The 15740-nt window shown below is 41.1% G+C and overlaps 1 protein-coding gene across 1 annotated transcript; it reads left to right on the forward strand.

The window, feature by feature from the left end:
• The first annotated feature begins 330 nt into the window (after positions 1 to 330).
• CHRNA5 (cholinergic receptor nicotinic alpha 5 subunit) lies at positions 331 to 7886 on the forward strand. Its single transcript, XM_049778456.1, has 4 exons — positions 331 to 372; positions 3400 to 3509; positions 6018 to 6849; positions 7725 to 7886. The coding sequence occupies exons 1-4, from the start codon at positions 346 to 348 to the stop codon at positions 7884 to 7886; spliced, it is 1131 nt and encodes a 376-aa protein (XP_049634413.1). The 5' UTR covers positions 331 to 345.
• The last annotated feature ends 7854 nt before the right edge of the window (positions 7887 to 15740 follow it).

Below are 15740 nucleotides of genomic sequence, written 5' to 3' on the forward strand. Positions count from 1 at the left end.
CACCCCAAATGATCCTTCAGGCTCACCAGGAGTAATACCTGAGTGCAGGGCCAGGAATAAGTCCTGAATACCACAGAGTGTGGCCCTAAAACAACAGCAACGACAACAAAAGCCATTCATGTACATTAGGGCAGTTGATCTGACATTCAGTATATATTGGAAGAAATAATGTGAATTTAGACGGGAAAGAGTCTACATTTTGAGAAGACAAGATCAATGTGCAGAGTATAGATACTATATGAAAAGGAATAGTATATAAAACCGAAAAAAATGGAAAGTTTTCTGTAATGGAAATAATCAGCCTCGTTTAAATTTTTATTTTTCTAGGATGAGAAAAATCAGTTGATGACAACAAATGTCTGGTTGAAACAGGTATGTGTAAAACTCAAAATCCGCCTGACTGGTGACTGTCACGACAGTTACAAGATCTGTAAGGGGAAGGGACAGGAGAGTAGGGTCTCAGTGGGTTGACAGGGTGCAGAAAGTGTTCCTCTTAGAATCAGTAGTCTTGGGATGTGATCTTTGTTGGGGAGGGAAGTGGCACACCTAGTGGTGTTGGAAGGTCCGGCAGTCCAGAAACTGCTCTGACGCGGAGAAATGAAAAGACGATTACTCAGGCAAAAGCTCAAGTGGGGTCTTTATTCTGGCCGGCCAGGGTGCCTTGCGTATTCAAAACCGGACAGAGGCAAAGGACCTCGTGGCTTTCTACATCCTTCCTTATATACTATAGGGGGGGGAAGGGGTAGTGACGACTTCCTTAGGTGCGGGACATCCGCCAAGGTTGACTTCCCTTTTCAGTGTTGCTCTCTGATCTGCTTGTGGGGGTCACTACTGCTAGTGCTTGGGGAATCAAGCAATGCTGAATGTTAACCCTGGCCCCCAGCTTGCAAAACATATTGTGAGCTCTTTGAATGATTGCTCTGGCCTATCATTCAATAAATAGCTGCTTTATAACCGGCTATGTGCCAGTCACAGAGAAATGGTAGTGAGCACAATAGATAAAATTCCCCACTCTAAATAAAATTTATTGTAGTGGTAAGAAATAAATAGGTAAGTTGTACAGCGTCTTAGAAACTCTTAAGTTTGGATGTAGGCTTCTGGCACCAGGTCTCCTGGCAAGGCCGATATAAGGGTGGGTAAGGGTCTCTTCCAGCTCGTGGCCTTGAGGCCAGACTTGGGAAAGAGAGGGAAGACTGAGCCACAGACCACTCACAGGGAAACATTATCAGAGCAATGGACTTTGTTTATTGAAGGTAGGGACAAGCTTTTAAGGGTAATCTTTAGGCAGGAAACAGAATGTGGGCAATACAGTTTAGACATTACAGCAACAAGATGGTATGCAGAGACAACAGTCACAAGGTACATGGCATCGTTGATTTGGATGGTATGCAAAGATAGCAGTTACAATGCCAATGGCATCATTAAATCAGGAAGCATCTAAAGATAGCGTAGCAATGCCCATGGCATTAGGAAGCATGTAAAGAGAGCGTAGCAATGCTCATGGCATCATTAAATTACGAAGTATGTAAAGATAGCGGTTGCAATGCTTGTGGCACTATTAGCCTAGACAGGTTGTTTGACCTGGATGACTTTCTTCTGCACTCATAACAGCAAGGACACAAGTCTCTAAACAGACTTTCTTTTATATTCAAGGTCAGCTTGCAGCCTTTCTCCCCACATTTGGAGAAAAATTACTTTGGGAAATTGGATAGGGCTTGTTTGGGACTGTACTTTCAAATAGGGTTGTCAAATGCGGTACCATCTCATGCCACAGAAACTGGCACACATCATAAAGAACAAGAACAATCAGTGCTGGTGGGGATGTGGGGAGAAAGGAACTTTTTTTTTTTTTTTTTTTTTTTTTTGCTTTTTGGGTCACATCTGGCAGTGCTCAGGGGACCATGTGAGATGCTGGGATTCGAACCACCAACCTTCTGCATGCAAGGCAAACATCTTACCTCCATGCTAGCTCTCTGGCCTCCATTTCTCTCTTTCTTTTCTTTTTTTAACATTTATTTCTTAAGCCAGACCCAGCAGTGCTCAGAGCTTATTTTTGGTTTTGTATTCAGAAATCACTCCCTATGATTCCAAGTCTGTACTCAGGGGACCATATATGGTGCCGGAGATTAAACCCAGGTCTGTGTGTGCAAGGCAAGCACCCTACCCATGCCTACCTTGTTGTTTTCTTTATCATCCCTGTCATTTATTACTTGTTACCAGCTCCTTAACCCCAAACTCTGAAAAGGCAAGAGTACTTTTCTTTAAATACAAGTCTTTTTTTCTTCTTTCTTTCTTTCTTTCTTTCTTTCTTTCTTTCTTTCTTTCTTTCTTTCTTTCTTTCTTTCTTTCTTTCTTTCTTTCTTTCTTTCTTTCTTTCTTTCTTTCTTTCTTTCTTTCTTTCTTTCTTTCTTTCTCTCTCTCTCTCTCTCTCTCTCTCTCTCTCTTTCTTTCTTTCTTTCTTTCTTTCTTTCTTTCTTTCTTTCTTTCTTTCTTTCTTTCTTTCTTTCTTTCTTTCTTTCTTTCTTTCTTTCTTTCTTTCTTTCTTTCTTTCTTTCTTTCTTTCTGTTTTTTTTTGAGCTATAGCCAATGGTGTTCAGAAATCAGTCCTGACAGACTCGGGATCATAAGTGATGCTGGGGATTGAACCCTGATTGGCTGTGTGAAAGGCAAATACCCTACCCATTATGCCATTACTCTGGTGAATGCAAGTCTTGACGTGACATTATAGATTTGTGATTATGTGAAGCGTGGACTTGTTTAGATATTCAGAATGTGTAAGAAATCTGTCGTCCAGGTGGCTGAGCATTACAGCCAGACACAATACTATTACTAAAATACCACTAGGATTATATTCTAGATATTTTATATATATATTATATATATATATATATATATATATATTGGCCACACCCAGCGGTGTTCAGGGGTTACTCCTGGCTGTCTGCTCAGAAATAGCTTCTGGCAGGCACGGGGGACCATATGGGACACCGGGATTCGAACCAACCACCTTCGGTCCTGGATCGGCTGCTTGCAAAGCAAACACCACTGTGCTATCTCTCTGGGCCCTATTATTGTGTTCTTGATAGAAAGCACCCTTTGATCCTGGATTCTAGATGACCAGGGCTCTAACTTCTGGGCTTGATGAGTTAGTATGAGTAAAGGAGTTGGGCTAAGTCCAGAATGTGTCCAACTTTGGTTCTAATCTGTGTCTCATGTTAACCATGGTTTGAGACTTGCCTGACAGACAGGCTCACCTCTGGTGCCCATGCAAAGCTAAGTGGATGTTAGTTTTCCCTGGGTGGGGAGTAGAGCTAATTTTATGTGCAAATTTTCTGTGCAAAAGAGCTGAAAAGGCCATTCATGTAATTGAAAAATAAGGTAGAATTATTTGTTTTTAAGGAATGGAGAGACGTAAAATTAAGATGGAACCCTGATGACTATGGTGGAATAAAAGTTATACGTGTTCCTTCCAACTCTATCTGGACCCCCGACATTGTTTTGTTTGATAAGTAAGTTATCTTCCAAATACAATTTTCTGCTTTCAGACGAGAATTTGTGTACTTATATTAGGCACTGTCATTTTTCCCCCTTTTGAAAATTATTTAGATATAAAACTGAATGACTTGATTGGTTTTGGTTTCAGGAATGGCTTCTTTGGTTTCAGAAATCTACAAATAGGTATGGTTGGCTCTGGCCTTTTTTGTATATATTGTTTTCTGATCATGAAAGTGTTCTTTGATTGCTAAAATGTGTATAACAATTGGGATATCTGGAAAGGTACACTAAAGTTGTGTGTTGGTGGGGGGTGAAACCTATATCAAGTCATGTAGAAGTGGAGGCTCTGGTAATACACTTTCAGGCTCTCCCACATGACTCATACTATGACTGACATTGTGCTGTTGACTAGGTGCAAATGGCTTCATGTGATTCTCAGGATAACTTTATTATCTCAACTTGAGTCCAGTCTCCTTGGCAGATGAGGGAATATGTTAGCCAGCTTGCTGTACAGCACATCTGGGAGGATGGTCTGCTATCAAGTCTGATTCATCTCCTCACTTATCCTCTTTTAATTGCCTTTGTGTTTGACAGAATCTATCCCACGTTTTCTTTTTTACTGCTTATTTAAATAGTTGAGGTCAGGGCCAGAGATATGGCACAGCGGTAGGGCATTTGCCTTGCATGTAGGACAGTGGTTTGAATCCCGGCATCCCATATGGTTCCCCGAGCCTGTCAGGAGCGATTTCTGAGCATAGAGCCAGGAGTAAGCTCTGAGCGCTTCCAGGTGTGACCCCAAAATCAAAAATAAATAAAAATAAAAAATAAGAAGAAAATAAATAGTTGAGGTCATACTTTATGTTTAACTGTATAGCCTTCTAATTTTGTATGATATGGTATCATAATTTTTCCTCAATAAGGAATGTTAGATTAATTTTGGGGGACACTCCCAGCAATTCTTGGGGCCATCAGGTCTACCTCCAACAGTGTTTGGGGTGCCAAAGAATGGGGGCTCAATCTAGGGCCTCATATATGCAAGACATGTACTCTACTCCTTAACCCAAACCCAAAGCCTTTTACTTATAATTATAGGCATTTGATTTAGGTGTGTGGAATATTTTGGCAATTATTTATAGTAAGATAACATGGTTTACAGCAGTTTCCATATTCTTGTTTCATATTTGCAATGCTGCTTCACCACTTCCACCACCAGAGTGTCACTAAACCTCCACCATTGTCCCACGACCCCTTCTCTAATATCCTTTTGTAACCTCACTTTGCTGATCTGTTGATTATCTCAGAGTTTTCACTGGGGGACTGTCTAGTTCCTTGTTTTGTGTCTTTATATTCTACATACGATTAAGATTATCTAGAATTTATCTTTTTTTTTTTTCTCTGACTCACTTCACTTAGCCCCAGGTTACAAACAAGTTGCAGTAAATGTCAAGATTTCATCTTTAGTTTGTTTTGGGGCCACTCCTGGCAGTGCTCAGGGAACAATGGTGCTAGTGATAGAACCTAGGTCATCTGTATGCAAGGGTAGCTCGTTATTTACTGTGGTCCCATTTTCATCTTTTCTCAGAGGTGTATACTATTCCATTGTGAACATACACCACAATTTCATTAGCCATTTCTCTGTTACTGAATGATTTGGGACAATGTCACGATGAATATGCTTGCAGATTTCTGTAGTCAGCTGCATGCAAGGCAGTGTACTACCTCTCTAGCCCCTAAGTGTTTTGAAGATATTTTTTTTATACTGAGTGAGGCTAATTCTGGACACAAGTTTCATTATTTTTCTAGGATTACTCAAGGGATCCCACAAAATCTTGTAATTTGTGTTTATCTTAAAGTGCTTTGTCTTATGCAGGAGTGCATTTGGTATGAGACTAGAACTAATACTAAGCAAAAATATTTTTCTATTGAAACCTTTACCTTCATCCTTCTCCATATGTAAGGTGTGAACAAAGCTGACAGGTAGCAAGATACAACTTCCTTAATTTTACACCAAGTTAGTATTTTCCCAAGTGGGATATCTTGCCCTGGGATAGGGAAGGGGCACTTGAACAACCCAGGGTAGCAGTAGCCCTAGGAAAAAACTGGGGCTGCTTTTTGGTGGTGACTCCTTGAGGTACTTAGGGTATTATGTTTGATACTAAGGATCCAAACCTGGTTTGGCCACATACAAGGCAAGCCCCTAATCCCGTACTCACTTTCTGGCCACATCAAATACAGTCATTTAAGAAGTGTATCATGGGACCAGAGTGATAGTACAGCAGTAGGATGTTTGCCTTGCACACAGATGACCAGGGACAGACCCAAGTTCAATCCCCGGCATCCATGGTCTCTCGAGCCTGCCAGGACTGATTTCTGAGTACAGAGCCAGGAGTAACTCCTGTTTGCTGCCGGGTGTGGCCCAAACACACACACACACACACACACACACACACACACACGTGTTTCATGCTATGGGATGGGCTTTGGATGGTTTCATCACTGTATTGTTATTGTGTGTGTTCCAGCGCAGATGGACGCTTCGAAGGGGCCAGCACCAAAACAGTTGTCAGGTATGATGGCACGGTCACCTGGACTCCACCGGCAAACTACAAAAGTTCTTGCACCATAGATGTCACCTTTTTTCCCTTTGATCTCCAAAACTGTTCCATGAAATTTGGTTCTTGGACATATGATGGTTCACAGGTTGATATCCTTTTAGAGGATCAAGAGGTAGACAAGAGGGATTACTTCGATAATGGAGAATGGGAAATTGTGAGCGCCACTGGAAGCAAAGGGAACAGAAATGATAGTTGCTGCTGGTACCCTTATATCACTTATTCATTTGTGATTAAGCGCCTGCCTCTATTTTATACCCTGTTCCTTATTATACCCTGTATAGGGCTCTCATTTTTAACTGTACTTGTCTTCTATCTTCCTTCAAATGAAGGTAAAAAGATTTGTCTCTGCACTTCTGTCCTTGTCTCCTTGACTGTCTTCCTTCTGGTTATCGAAGAGATCATTCCCTCCTCTTCCAAAGTAATCCCTCTGATTGGAGAATATCTGGTGTTCACCATGATTTTTGTGACCCTGTCCATCATGGTGACCGTCTTTGCCATCAACATCCATCATCGCTCTTCCTCAACACACAGTGCCATGGCGCCGTGGGTCCGCAGGATATTTCTCCACCAGCTTCCAAAGCTGCTCTGCATGCGAAGTCACGTAGATAGATACTTCACCCAGACAGAGGAGGCTGCGGGCACCGGTGCACCATCAGCTTCTAGAAACACCTTAGAGGCTGCACTCGAGTCTATTCGCTACATCACAAGACATGTGGTGAAGGAGAACGATGTCTGTGAGGTCTGTACTGGGGGGCACCTGCAAACATGGGGCTGCTTCTGTGCTCGCTGCCCTTGCACTGAGAGCACACTGGGGGCCAGAGAGGTGGACAGACTTGCTCTCTAAAAGGCTCTACTAGTATCTGCTGTGATACCCTATTGTGAATAGGGCACCTTCACAGAGTTCTTCACTTTTTTTTTCTTTGTACCCCTCTACTTTTCCTCCATAGCTTTGAGGAAAGTGTGAGGCTGGCTGCTCTGTTAGTCTATGAACTAGGATTTTTTTTTTAACCTCTAACAAGATTGACTTTAATTTTATCTTCATAACTTTGTTTCTGGATTCTGTGGTACTGTTCAAGCACTGCTGCATTAACTTAATCAAGTTAATGGTACATTTTTGCTTTGGGGCTGCACTTGGCAGTGCTCAGGGCTTACTCCTGACTCTGTACTCAGAGATGGTAAGGCAGGGCATGGAGCACCAGGATTTTATTTCAGGGGAAAAAATCTTAAAAAGCAGATGTTACCATTCCCTAAATTCTATTTGATCCCACAAACTAGGGTGTAGGGACCCGGGTTCCCATGCAGTATAAAATGTTCTGAAGGCTCTGGTCAAGACCATGAAGGGAGTCTCTGCTGCTCAGGTTTGTCTTCTTGCCTGTCCTTCCCTCAGTGGCTAAGGTCACTGAACCAGCCTTCCTGCATAGACTGCCGGAAGGAAGCAGCTCTCGAAGATAAGAGTAGGAACTTTCCTCAACTTTTCTGGTTTTGATAGTATATGAACATCTAGTCCCTTCTCTTTCAGTATTAAAGTAAGGCAGTGCAAGCCCAGTGTGTTATCTTAAAATAATTTCATATTGTTTGATGACCAATTTAATGTTTTATTTATTTTTGTAACAGGTTGTTGAAGAATGGAAATTCATAGCTCAGGTACTTGATCGGATGTTTCTGTGGATCTTTCTTCTGGTCTCAATTATTGGATCTCTTGGGCTTTTTGTTCCCGTGATTTATAAATGGGCAAATATCATAGTCCCAGTTCACATTGAGAATGCAAATAAGTAATACTTCTTAAGGACTTGTAGGAAGAATTTAGATACCAAAATTCACATTTACTGTATGGTATTATAAAATTGTGAATATGTAAGCAGTATTGGACATCTGGTATAAGCTTCAACAGATTAACAGTTGCTGACATCAATTTACCTTCTGGAGTGTCTGGTAGTATATCTACCTATATGTTTGAAGTAGTGATTCAGTCAGTAGCATATGATCTCCTAAAAATGGCTACATATCATGCTAGTGAAAAACCTGTATTTTGGCAAATATCACTAATTTGTAATGAACAGTGATAATTATTCTTTTGATTGTGCTGGAAAATTCTTGTTGTATTGACTTATTTCCGCTTTTAGCAGCTGGTATAAGTATACATTTTTTTTGGGGGGGCCACACCCGGTGGTGCTCAGGGGTTACTCCTGGCTGTCTTCTCAGAAATAGCTCCTGGCAGGCACAGGGAACCTGGGACTATGGGATTCGAACCAACTACCTTAGATCCTGGATCGGCTGCTTGCAAGGCAAACACCGCTGTGCTATCTCTCCGGGTCCAAGTATACATTTTTTAATTGAATTTGTAATTTGTTCACTAGAAGATAGCCAATTTGCACACATTATTTTTACTATGTTAAATAGTTGATTCCTTGATATAATAACAATTTATTGTGAGACTGCTTTTCTATAACTCTTGCTTTTAAAAATGAAAAAGAGGGAGCTGGAAACTTTATTAAAACTGGATTCTGGGGCCGGAGAGATAGCATGAAGGTAAGATGCTTGCCTTGCATGCAGAAGGACGGTGGTTCAAATCTCAGCATCCCATATAGTCCCCTGAGCCTGCCAGGAGCGGTTTCTGAGCATAGAGCCAGGAGTAACCCCTGATTGCTGCCGGGTGTGACCCAAAAACCAAAAATAAATACATAAATAAATAAATAAGTAAATAAAAAAATAAAAAAGCTTTTATAGGCCGGAGAAATGGCACAGCAGTGTTTGCCTTGCAAGCAGCCGACCCAGGACCTAAGGTGGTTGGTTCGAATCTCGGCATCCTATGTGGTCCCTGTGCCTGCCAGGAGCGATTTCTGAGCAGATAGCCAGGAGTAACCCCTGAACACCGCGGAGTGTGCCCCAAAAACAAAAAACAAAAAAAAAAAAACAAAAACAAGAAAATAAGACATTTATTGGGGCTGGAGAGATAGCATGGAGGTAAGGCATTTGCCTTCCTTGCAGAAAGACAGTGGTTCGAATCCCGGATCCCATATGGTCCCCTGTGCCTGCCAGGGGCGATTTCTGAGCATAGAGCCAGGAGTAACCCCTGAGCGCTGCCAGGTGTGACCCAAAAACCAAAACAACAACAACAACAACAAAAACCCTGCATTCTTTAGATATTTAAACTAATTATATTAACTGCTTTTATAGCTTTCTTTGTAAAAATCATACAATGACAGCTCTGGGGCACATGTGGCAGCATATCCCTGATATTTCAATTCCCTTGGCCAGTTACCTTTTCTGTAAATTATAGTCAATCTTTTTTATCTTAATCTTATAAGAATTCAATACAATTAAGTGAATTTCATGGGGAGAGGAGTGAGGTCACTCCAGGCAGGCACAGGAGATCATATGGGATGCCGGGATTAAAACCACCATCTATCCTGAATTGGCTGCGTGCAAGGCAAACACCCTACTGCTGTGCTTCAATATTAGCTTTTTAATTCTAATACTCAATCAAAAGTTAAAAGGACATTCACAGAGACAGGTCTCTGTTTATCCATGGCTTTGCTGTCTGTGATTTCAGTTACACATGGTCAACCATGACGCTACAATAAGCTAGTTTGAGAGAGACAGAGGGAGAGAGACCATTCACATAATTCTTACAAGTAGATTGCTATTCTGTGTTATTATAGTTTATTATTATGGAGTTGAGATATAGTACAGGATGCGGGCACTTTCCTTTCATACAACTGACCCTGGCAACATATATGGTTCCCTGAGCCCTACCAGAGTAACCTCCAAAATAAAACAATATAGTTATAATTCTGTTTTATTATTATTGTTAATCTTACTGTACCTAGTTTGTAAGTTAAAGCTTATCATAGTACAGGGGCAGCTCCCGGCCAAAATGAATGCGGCTCTTCACTTCTTATCATTCTTTTGTATACTGTGGCTCTTTGCCAAGTTTGGATTTTGTTCTGCTGCTTCTGAGGAGGGACCTCTGAGGAGAGATCTCGGAGCGCATAGTCCCACCCCCAGTCTGCGTCCTCTCTTTTCCCATCCCTCGGGAACAACTGCATGGGCCAGCAAGTGGGGGACCCTCAGTGGCACATGTTGGGTCACATCTTGCTGTTAGTTCTGAGTGTGGAGGACGAAGCACACCCTCACCATCACTGCAGGATTTTGACCCTCACTCAAAATGGCAAAATGCAATATGTGTTTCATAGATTATTGTTAAAATGAGATGCTTTTGTGTGAGTGTTTGTCTGTTTTGGCAGGTCACTGCGTGGTGTGGCTCTCTGACTCTCACAGTTTAAAATTTTGGCTCTTTGTGTCGAATTTGTTCACCACCCCTGTCATAGTATATAGGAAATAGAGGACTATCATGAGCTAGTTTACCAGTTGCCATTTAGTATGGCTTCAGTGCCACAAGAAGAAGAGTTAAATTTTTGCTTCCAGTGTCCTGGAGTTTCTGCTCTGACTAGGGAAGAAAATGTTGATAGAAATCTTGCCTTCAATTTAGAATTCTTAGCTCTTGACATGTATTGTATATACTAAGTAATCCAGCTAAGTTCAGATCATCACTGCTGGAAGGTGGAGGAGCGTCTCTCCAATCTGCATTTTATCATGCCAGGTATTTAATGCCATTTAATGAGTGAAACTCTGATTAGATGAATCTAAATGGCCCGTTATTTTCCTGTGTGTACATCCTCTCTTACTTTCTCATTATTGTTAATTCAATTTTTTATGTAAATAAATTCGACAGAAACCTTTATTGATTTAAACAGGAATCACAGTGGGCTGTACTTTTTTCAGCTCTATTTATTTTTTTTGCCATGGAAACACATTGTGACTAGTGAGAAGATAAACACAAGCTCTGGGATTCATTGGTTCCTGCCAGGGGTTATTCCGCCTTTGAAGTATAGGATGGAACACTCTTTTCCTTAGAAAGCAAGCTCTCCTTCCAAATTGAGAACCAGTGTGCTCTGAGGGAACACTGAACAATCTTTGGATATATTTTTGCTTGTTATAACTGTTGGGATACAAGTTTGTTATTGGGGGGGGGCCATACAGTGGCTAGTACTGAGAGACAGTACAGTGGGTAAGGCACTTGCCTTTCATGCAGCCAACCCAGATTCGATCCCCAGCATCCATATGATCCCTCAGGACTGATTACCAGGTGTGGCCCAAAGCAAAGCAAATAAAAGCTATTGGCTTGAAGTGGGTAAAGGCGAGACATTACTCATATCTGCCAATATACAGACAGACGTTCCCTTCCTACCTGATTCAGAATTATATGGCCCCAAATATCAGTGATCTAAAGATTTGTCAACAGTGAGGAGTGATTTCTCAGTTTCTCAGCATCTCATAGGCCATGGGGACATGGCCCTCAGACTTCTGCACAGCGGTCAAAAACAGAAACCATGGGAAATCTATTGTGCTACTGAATCAAATGGATTTTTGCGTATCTGAAAGAGTTTTATTTTTTTATTGGGGGGTCACACCCTGCAGCGCTCGGGTTACTCAATGCTCTGTGCTCAGAAATCACTCCTGGCAGGCACGGGGGACCATATGGGGTGCCAGGATTCGAACCACCATCCATCCTGGGTCGGTGTGTGCAAAGCAAATGCCCTATAGCTGTGCTATCTCTCTGGCCTCAGAAAAAGTTTTCTATCTATGTCTCAACTACTGGAAAAAGTAGATTTTCATATCTAGCCAATTTTTACATTTTCCATAGCACAGTCCACTTTTGTAGAAGAAGTATATTTTGGCTTCTGTTTTGTATTTCGGGACCATACCCTGTGGTACTAGGGACTGGATCAAACTCAATCATCCTGGATGCAAAGTATATACTATGCCCATTCATCCATCTCTTGCCAATCTCTAATTTGACTTTTGAGGAGGTGAGAGGTAGGAGGGGTAGTTGGCTATCGCCAGCACTGCAGGGGACATTTCTGGCTCTATGCTTGGGAATAACCCCTGGTGGTACTCAGAGTTGTAACAAGCAACTACAGATATGTAGTGCCAGGGAACTGAAGCAAGTTTGGCAAGGCAAGCATGTTGCCTCCTGAATTAATTCCTGAATATTTTTTCTAGTCCTTGGCTTTCTTTTTGCTCTCTACTCTTATCCAAAAATCTGGTTAAAGTTCATTTAAATTTGTCCACAATAACTACTTGCGCATTTTATTTATTTTTTTCTCTCTTTTTGGTGACATCAACTACACTTAGAGTCTGAGCTCAGGAATCACTTCTGGTGGTGCTCAGGGATGCTAAGGATTAAACCCAGATCAATGGCTTACAAGGCAAGCACCCTACCTACTGTACTATTGCGCCAGCCCCCATATACTTATACATTTTACTTGCATGAAACTTTTGAGACAAAAAAACAAGACAACTGCTATAATGCATGTAGGAATCTCAGGTTCTCTCCCAGGTACCACAGCATCCCCCAGGCACCAAGCCAGGGTAGCCCCTGAGTGGTCCCAGGTTTGTACTCACTCCTATCCTCTAAATGAAAACAAATGCAAAAGATAATGCCCCTAAATTTATGGGTGAGGGTGAGGGAGATGAATTTAAGGACTGGGGTACTTGCTGGGGTACTTGGTATGAGATCACTGAGCCAGGAACAGCCCAAGCACCACTGGATTTGTTTGTATGTGGAAAGTACTGAATTGTATGACAAAAGTTTTGCAGCACTGAACATGGCGATGATTTCTGAGATATGGCACACAAAGCATAAGTAAAAGAGAAAATAGAAAAATTGCACTTCATGAAAATGCTTTAAAGTATGCACCTAAAGATACCATCCAAGAGTAAAATAAGCAAGTTACAAACTGGTAGAAATATTTGCAAATTCTATCTCATGAGGTATTCTTCAGACATCTTAGATATGAATCCCTTAACTACATCAGCCTTATGCAACTGAAGGGCATAGAAGATAAAATTCAATAGCCTTTATCTATACTGTCTTAAGAGAAAAAGATCAGATAAATCAGAAATAAAGAGGACATCACAGCTAAAGCCACAAGAAACAGGCTCATCCAAGCTTAGTGTGACCAATCACATGTCAACAAATGAGAAAATAGTTAAGTGCTAGAAATGCACAGCACACATCGAGACTCATCAGAAGTAGGAAATACAATGAACTAATATTGGACTAGCAGAGGAATAGAATCAGCATTCAAAAGTCTCCCAATTCAAATAGAAAAAAAAAGTTCCTTTTTATAGTCACTCCAGTAATGACTAAAAAAAGTAAAATCTGTTAAGAATAGTTTGAAAAGACCAAGATCTCTGCAAAAGATAGTTTGAGAGACCAAACTATATATATAAACTTTACCAAAGTAAATATTGAAATGTAAAAAAAAAAAATAAGCTTCGTTAAACATTCACAGAAAAATACCGATCTGCCATTTCTTCACAGACACTGAGAAAGAGGAAACACTGTCAAGCTTCTTTTTGTTTTCTGCTTTGGACCACACTCAGCAATGCTTACTGGTGACACTGTGCTCAGGGATCACTCCTGGAGGTCCTGCATATGGATGCAGTGCGCTAAACTGCATTCAAGATGAACACTTGACCCAATGTACTATCTCTCCATCCTAGGAGAAAATATCAGCTATAGTAATCACAACAGTAGGATTTTTGTCATGAAGAACAGACACACAGATCAATAGAGAACAGAGAGCTCAGAAATGAACTCACACATATGGGTAATTCATTTACACCAAAGGATCTGAGAATATGCAATGGGCAAATCACAATATTTAATGAATGGTGCTGGGTAGTTCTATTTTGAAGAATTAAAGATCATTATCTGACACCAAGCACAAATTAATTGTATTGATTAAAGATTATTAAACTAATATCTAAAACAAAATACCTAGAAGAAAACAAGCATAATATGTTATTTGAATCTCTCTGTGTGTGTGTGTGTGTGTGTGTCTGTGTGTGTGTGTCTGTGTGTATGTGAGTGTTTGGGGGTCACACCTGGCAGTGCTCAGCAGTTACTGGTTACTCCTGGCTCTTCACTCAGAATCCCTCCTGGCAGCCTTGGGGGACCATATGGGACGTTGAGATTTGAACCACCATCCATCCTGGATCAGCTTGGTGTAAGGCAAATGCCCTACTGCTGTGCTATTGCTCCTGCCCGGCGGTACTCAGGAGTTACTCCTGGCTCAGAAATCGCTCCTGGTAGGCTTGGGGGACCATACGGGAATGCCAGAATTAGAATCATCGTCTGTCCTGGATCAGCTGCTTGCAAGGCAAATGCGAGAGCACAGTGCTAGAGCACTGTGATATCTCTCTGACCCTGTTACTTGAATCTTGGCATGATTTCTTGGATCTACCAAAAGTTAGAACACATGGACAACATCAAACTTTATATAGCCAAGGAAGTCATCCATGAAATGAAAAGGTGCCCTTCTGAAAGAAAAAAAATCAAATTCCACACCTGTCTGATAAAGAATATGAAAAATACATAGAATAAGTAATAAAGCAGAATAAGCTACCCAAATTTTTAAAAGGACAATGGAATGGAACAGATTTTCCCAAACAGGTAACCAACAGGGAGGTGAAATATTGCCTGTCATTAGAGAAATGCAAGTTAAAGCCATAATATGTCCCCATATATGTTAGAATTACTTAATTATCAAAGGGACAAATTAGCAAGTGTTGGCAAGACCGTGGAGGAAGGAAAATCCCCGTGTGCTGTTAGAATGTGAATGAGTGGCCACTGGGAACATTGACAGTTTTTTCAAACATTTAAAAATAGAATTATAGGCTAGAGCTATGTAGTCCAGTGGGTAGGGTATTTGCCTTGCACTCAGTTTCTATCCCCAGAATCCTATATGGTTCTCCCAAGCCACCAGGAGTGATTCCTGCATGTCAGGAATAACCCCTGATCACTTCTGGTATGGCCCTAACAAAATAATAAATAAAAACAGGATTACACGGGGCCAGAAGGCCATTAGTTCAAATCCCGACATCCCATATGGTCCCCCGAGCCTGCCAGGAGTGATTTCTGAGCATGGAGCCAGGAGTAACCCCTGAGTGCTGCTGGGTGTGACCCCAAAAAACAAAACAAAACAAAAAAATAGGATTACACAAGCTAGCAGTTCCACTTTATGTACATGCCCCAAAGAATGGAAAGCAGAAACTTATTTGTGTGTGCATGCCCACTGTGACATTACTTTAAATAGTTAAACATGGGAGCATCCCAGTGCCTATAAAGAAAGCAAAAAGTGATAGATACATGCAGTGGGCTCTTCAACCTTAGAGAAGGGAATTTGAAAATGGACTACAATAATGGAAAAGCCTTTGGGACAGTAAGTAAGTAAAATAAGCCAGTCACTAGATTTAATCAAAATTCTAAAGACAAAGTAGAAATGTGATTGCCAGGGGCTTAGATAGGAGTGGAAGCAAGAAGAGGGAATTATTATTTAATAAGTATAAAGTTTTTATTTTACAGGATGAAAAGGGTTATGAGGATGGAGGTGGTTATGTTACACAGTAGTGTGAATATTGTACTTAATATTACTGGACAGTCCACCACAAAATGGCTGAGATGAGGAAAATGGGGAGTTTTATAAACTTAATGTTAACAGCCTTGAGAATCAGTGACAGAATGTTTGGAGGTGAAAGGGGATTTTAGTGGAAGATTCT

This window comes from Suncus etruscus, chromosome 1 (genome assembly GCF_024139225.1).
Source record: "Suncus etruscus isolate mSunEtr1 chromosome 1, mSunEtr1.pri.cur, whole genome shotgun sequence".
NCBI lineage: Eukaryota > Metazoa > Chordata > Mammalia > Eulipotyphla > Soricidae > Suncus > Suncus etruscus.

Excerpts from the sequence above, each read along its gene's own strand:
- CHRNA5 (XM_049778456.1), top strand. The coding sequence starts at position 346 with ATGACAACAAATGTCTGGTTGAAACAG. Across the intron at positions 373-3,399 it reads CAAATGTCTGGTTGAAACAG|GAATGGAGAGACGTAAAATT; the intron begins GTATGTGTAAAA and ends TTTGTTTTTAAG. Across the intron at positions 3,510-6,017 it reads GACATTGTTTTGTTTGATAA|CGCAGATGGACGCTTCGAAG; the intron begins GTAAGTTATCTT and ends TGTGTGTTCCAG.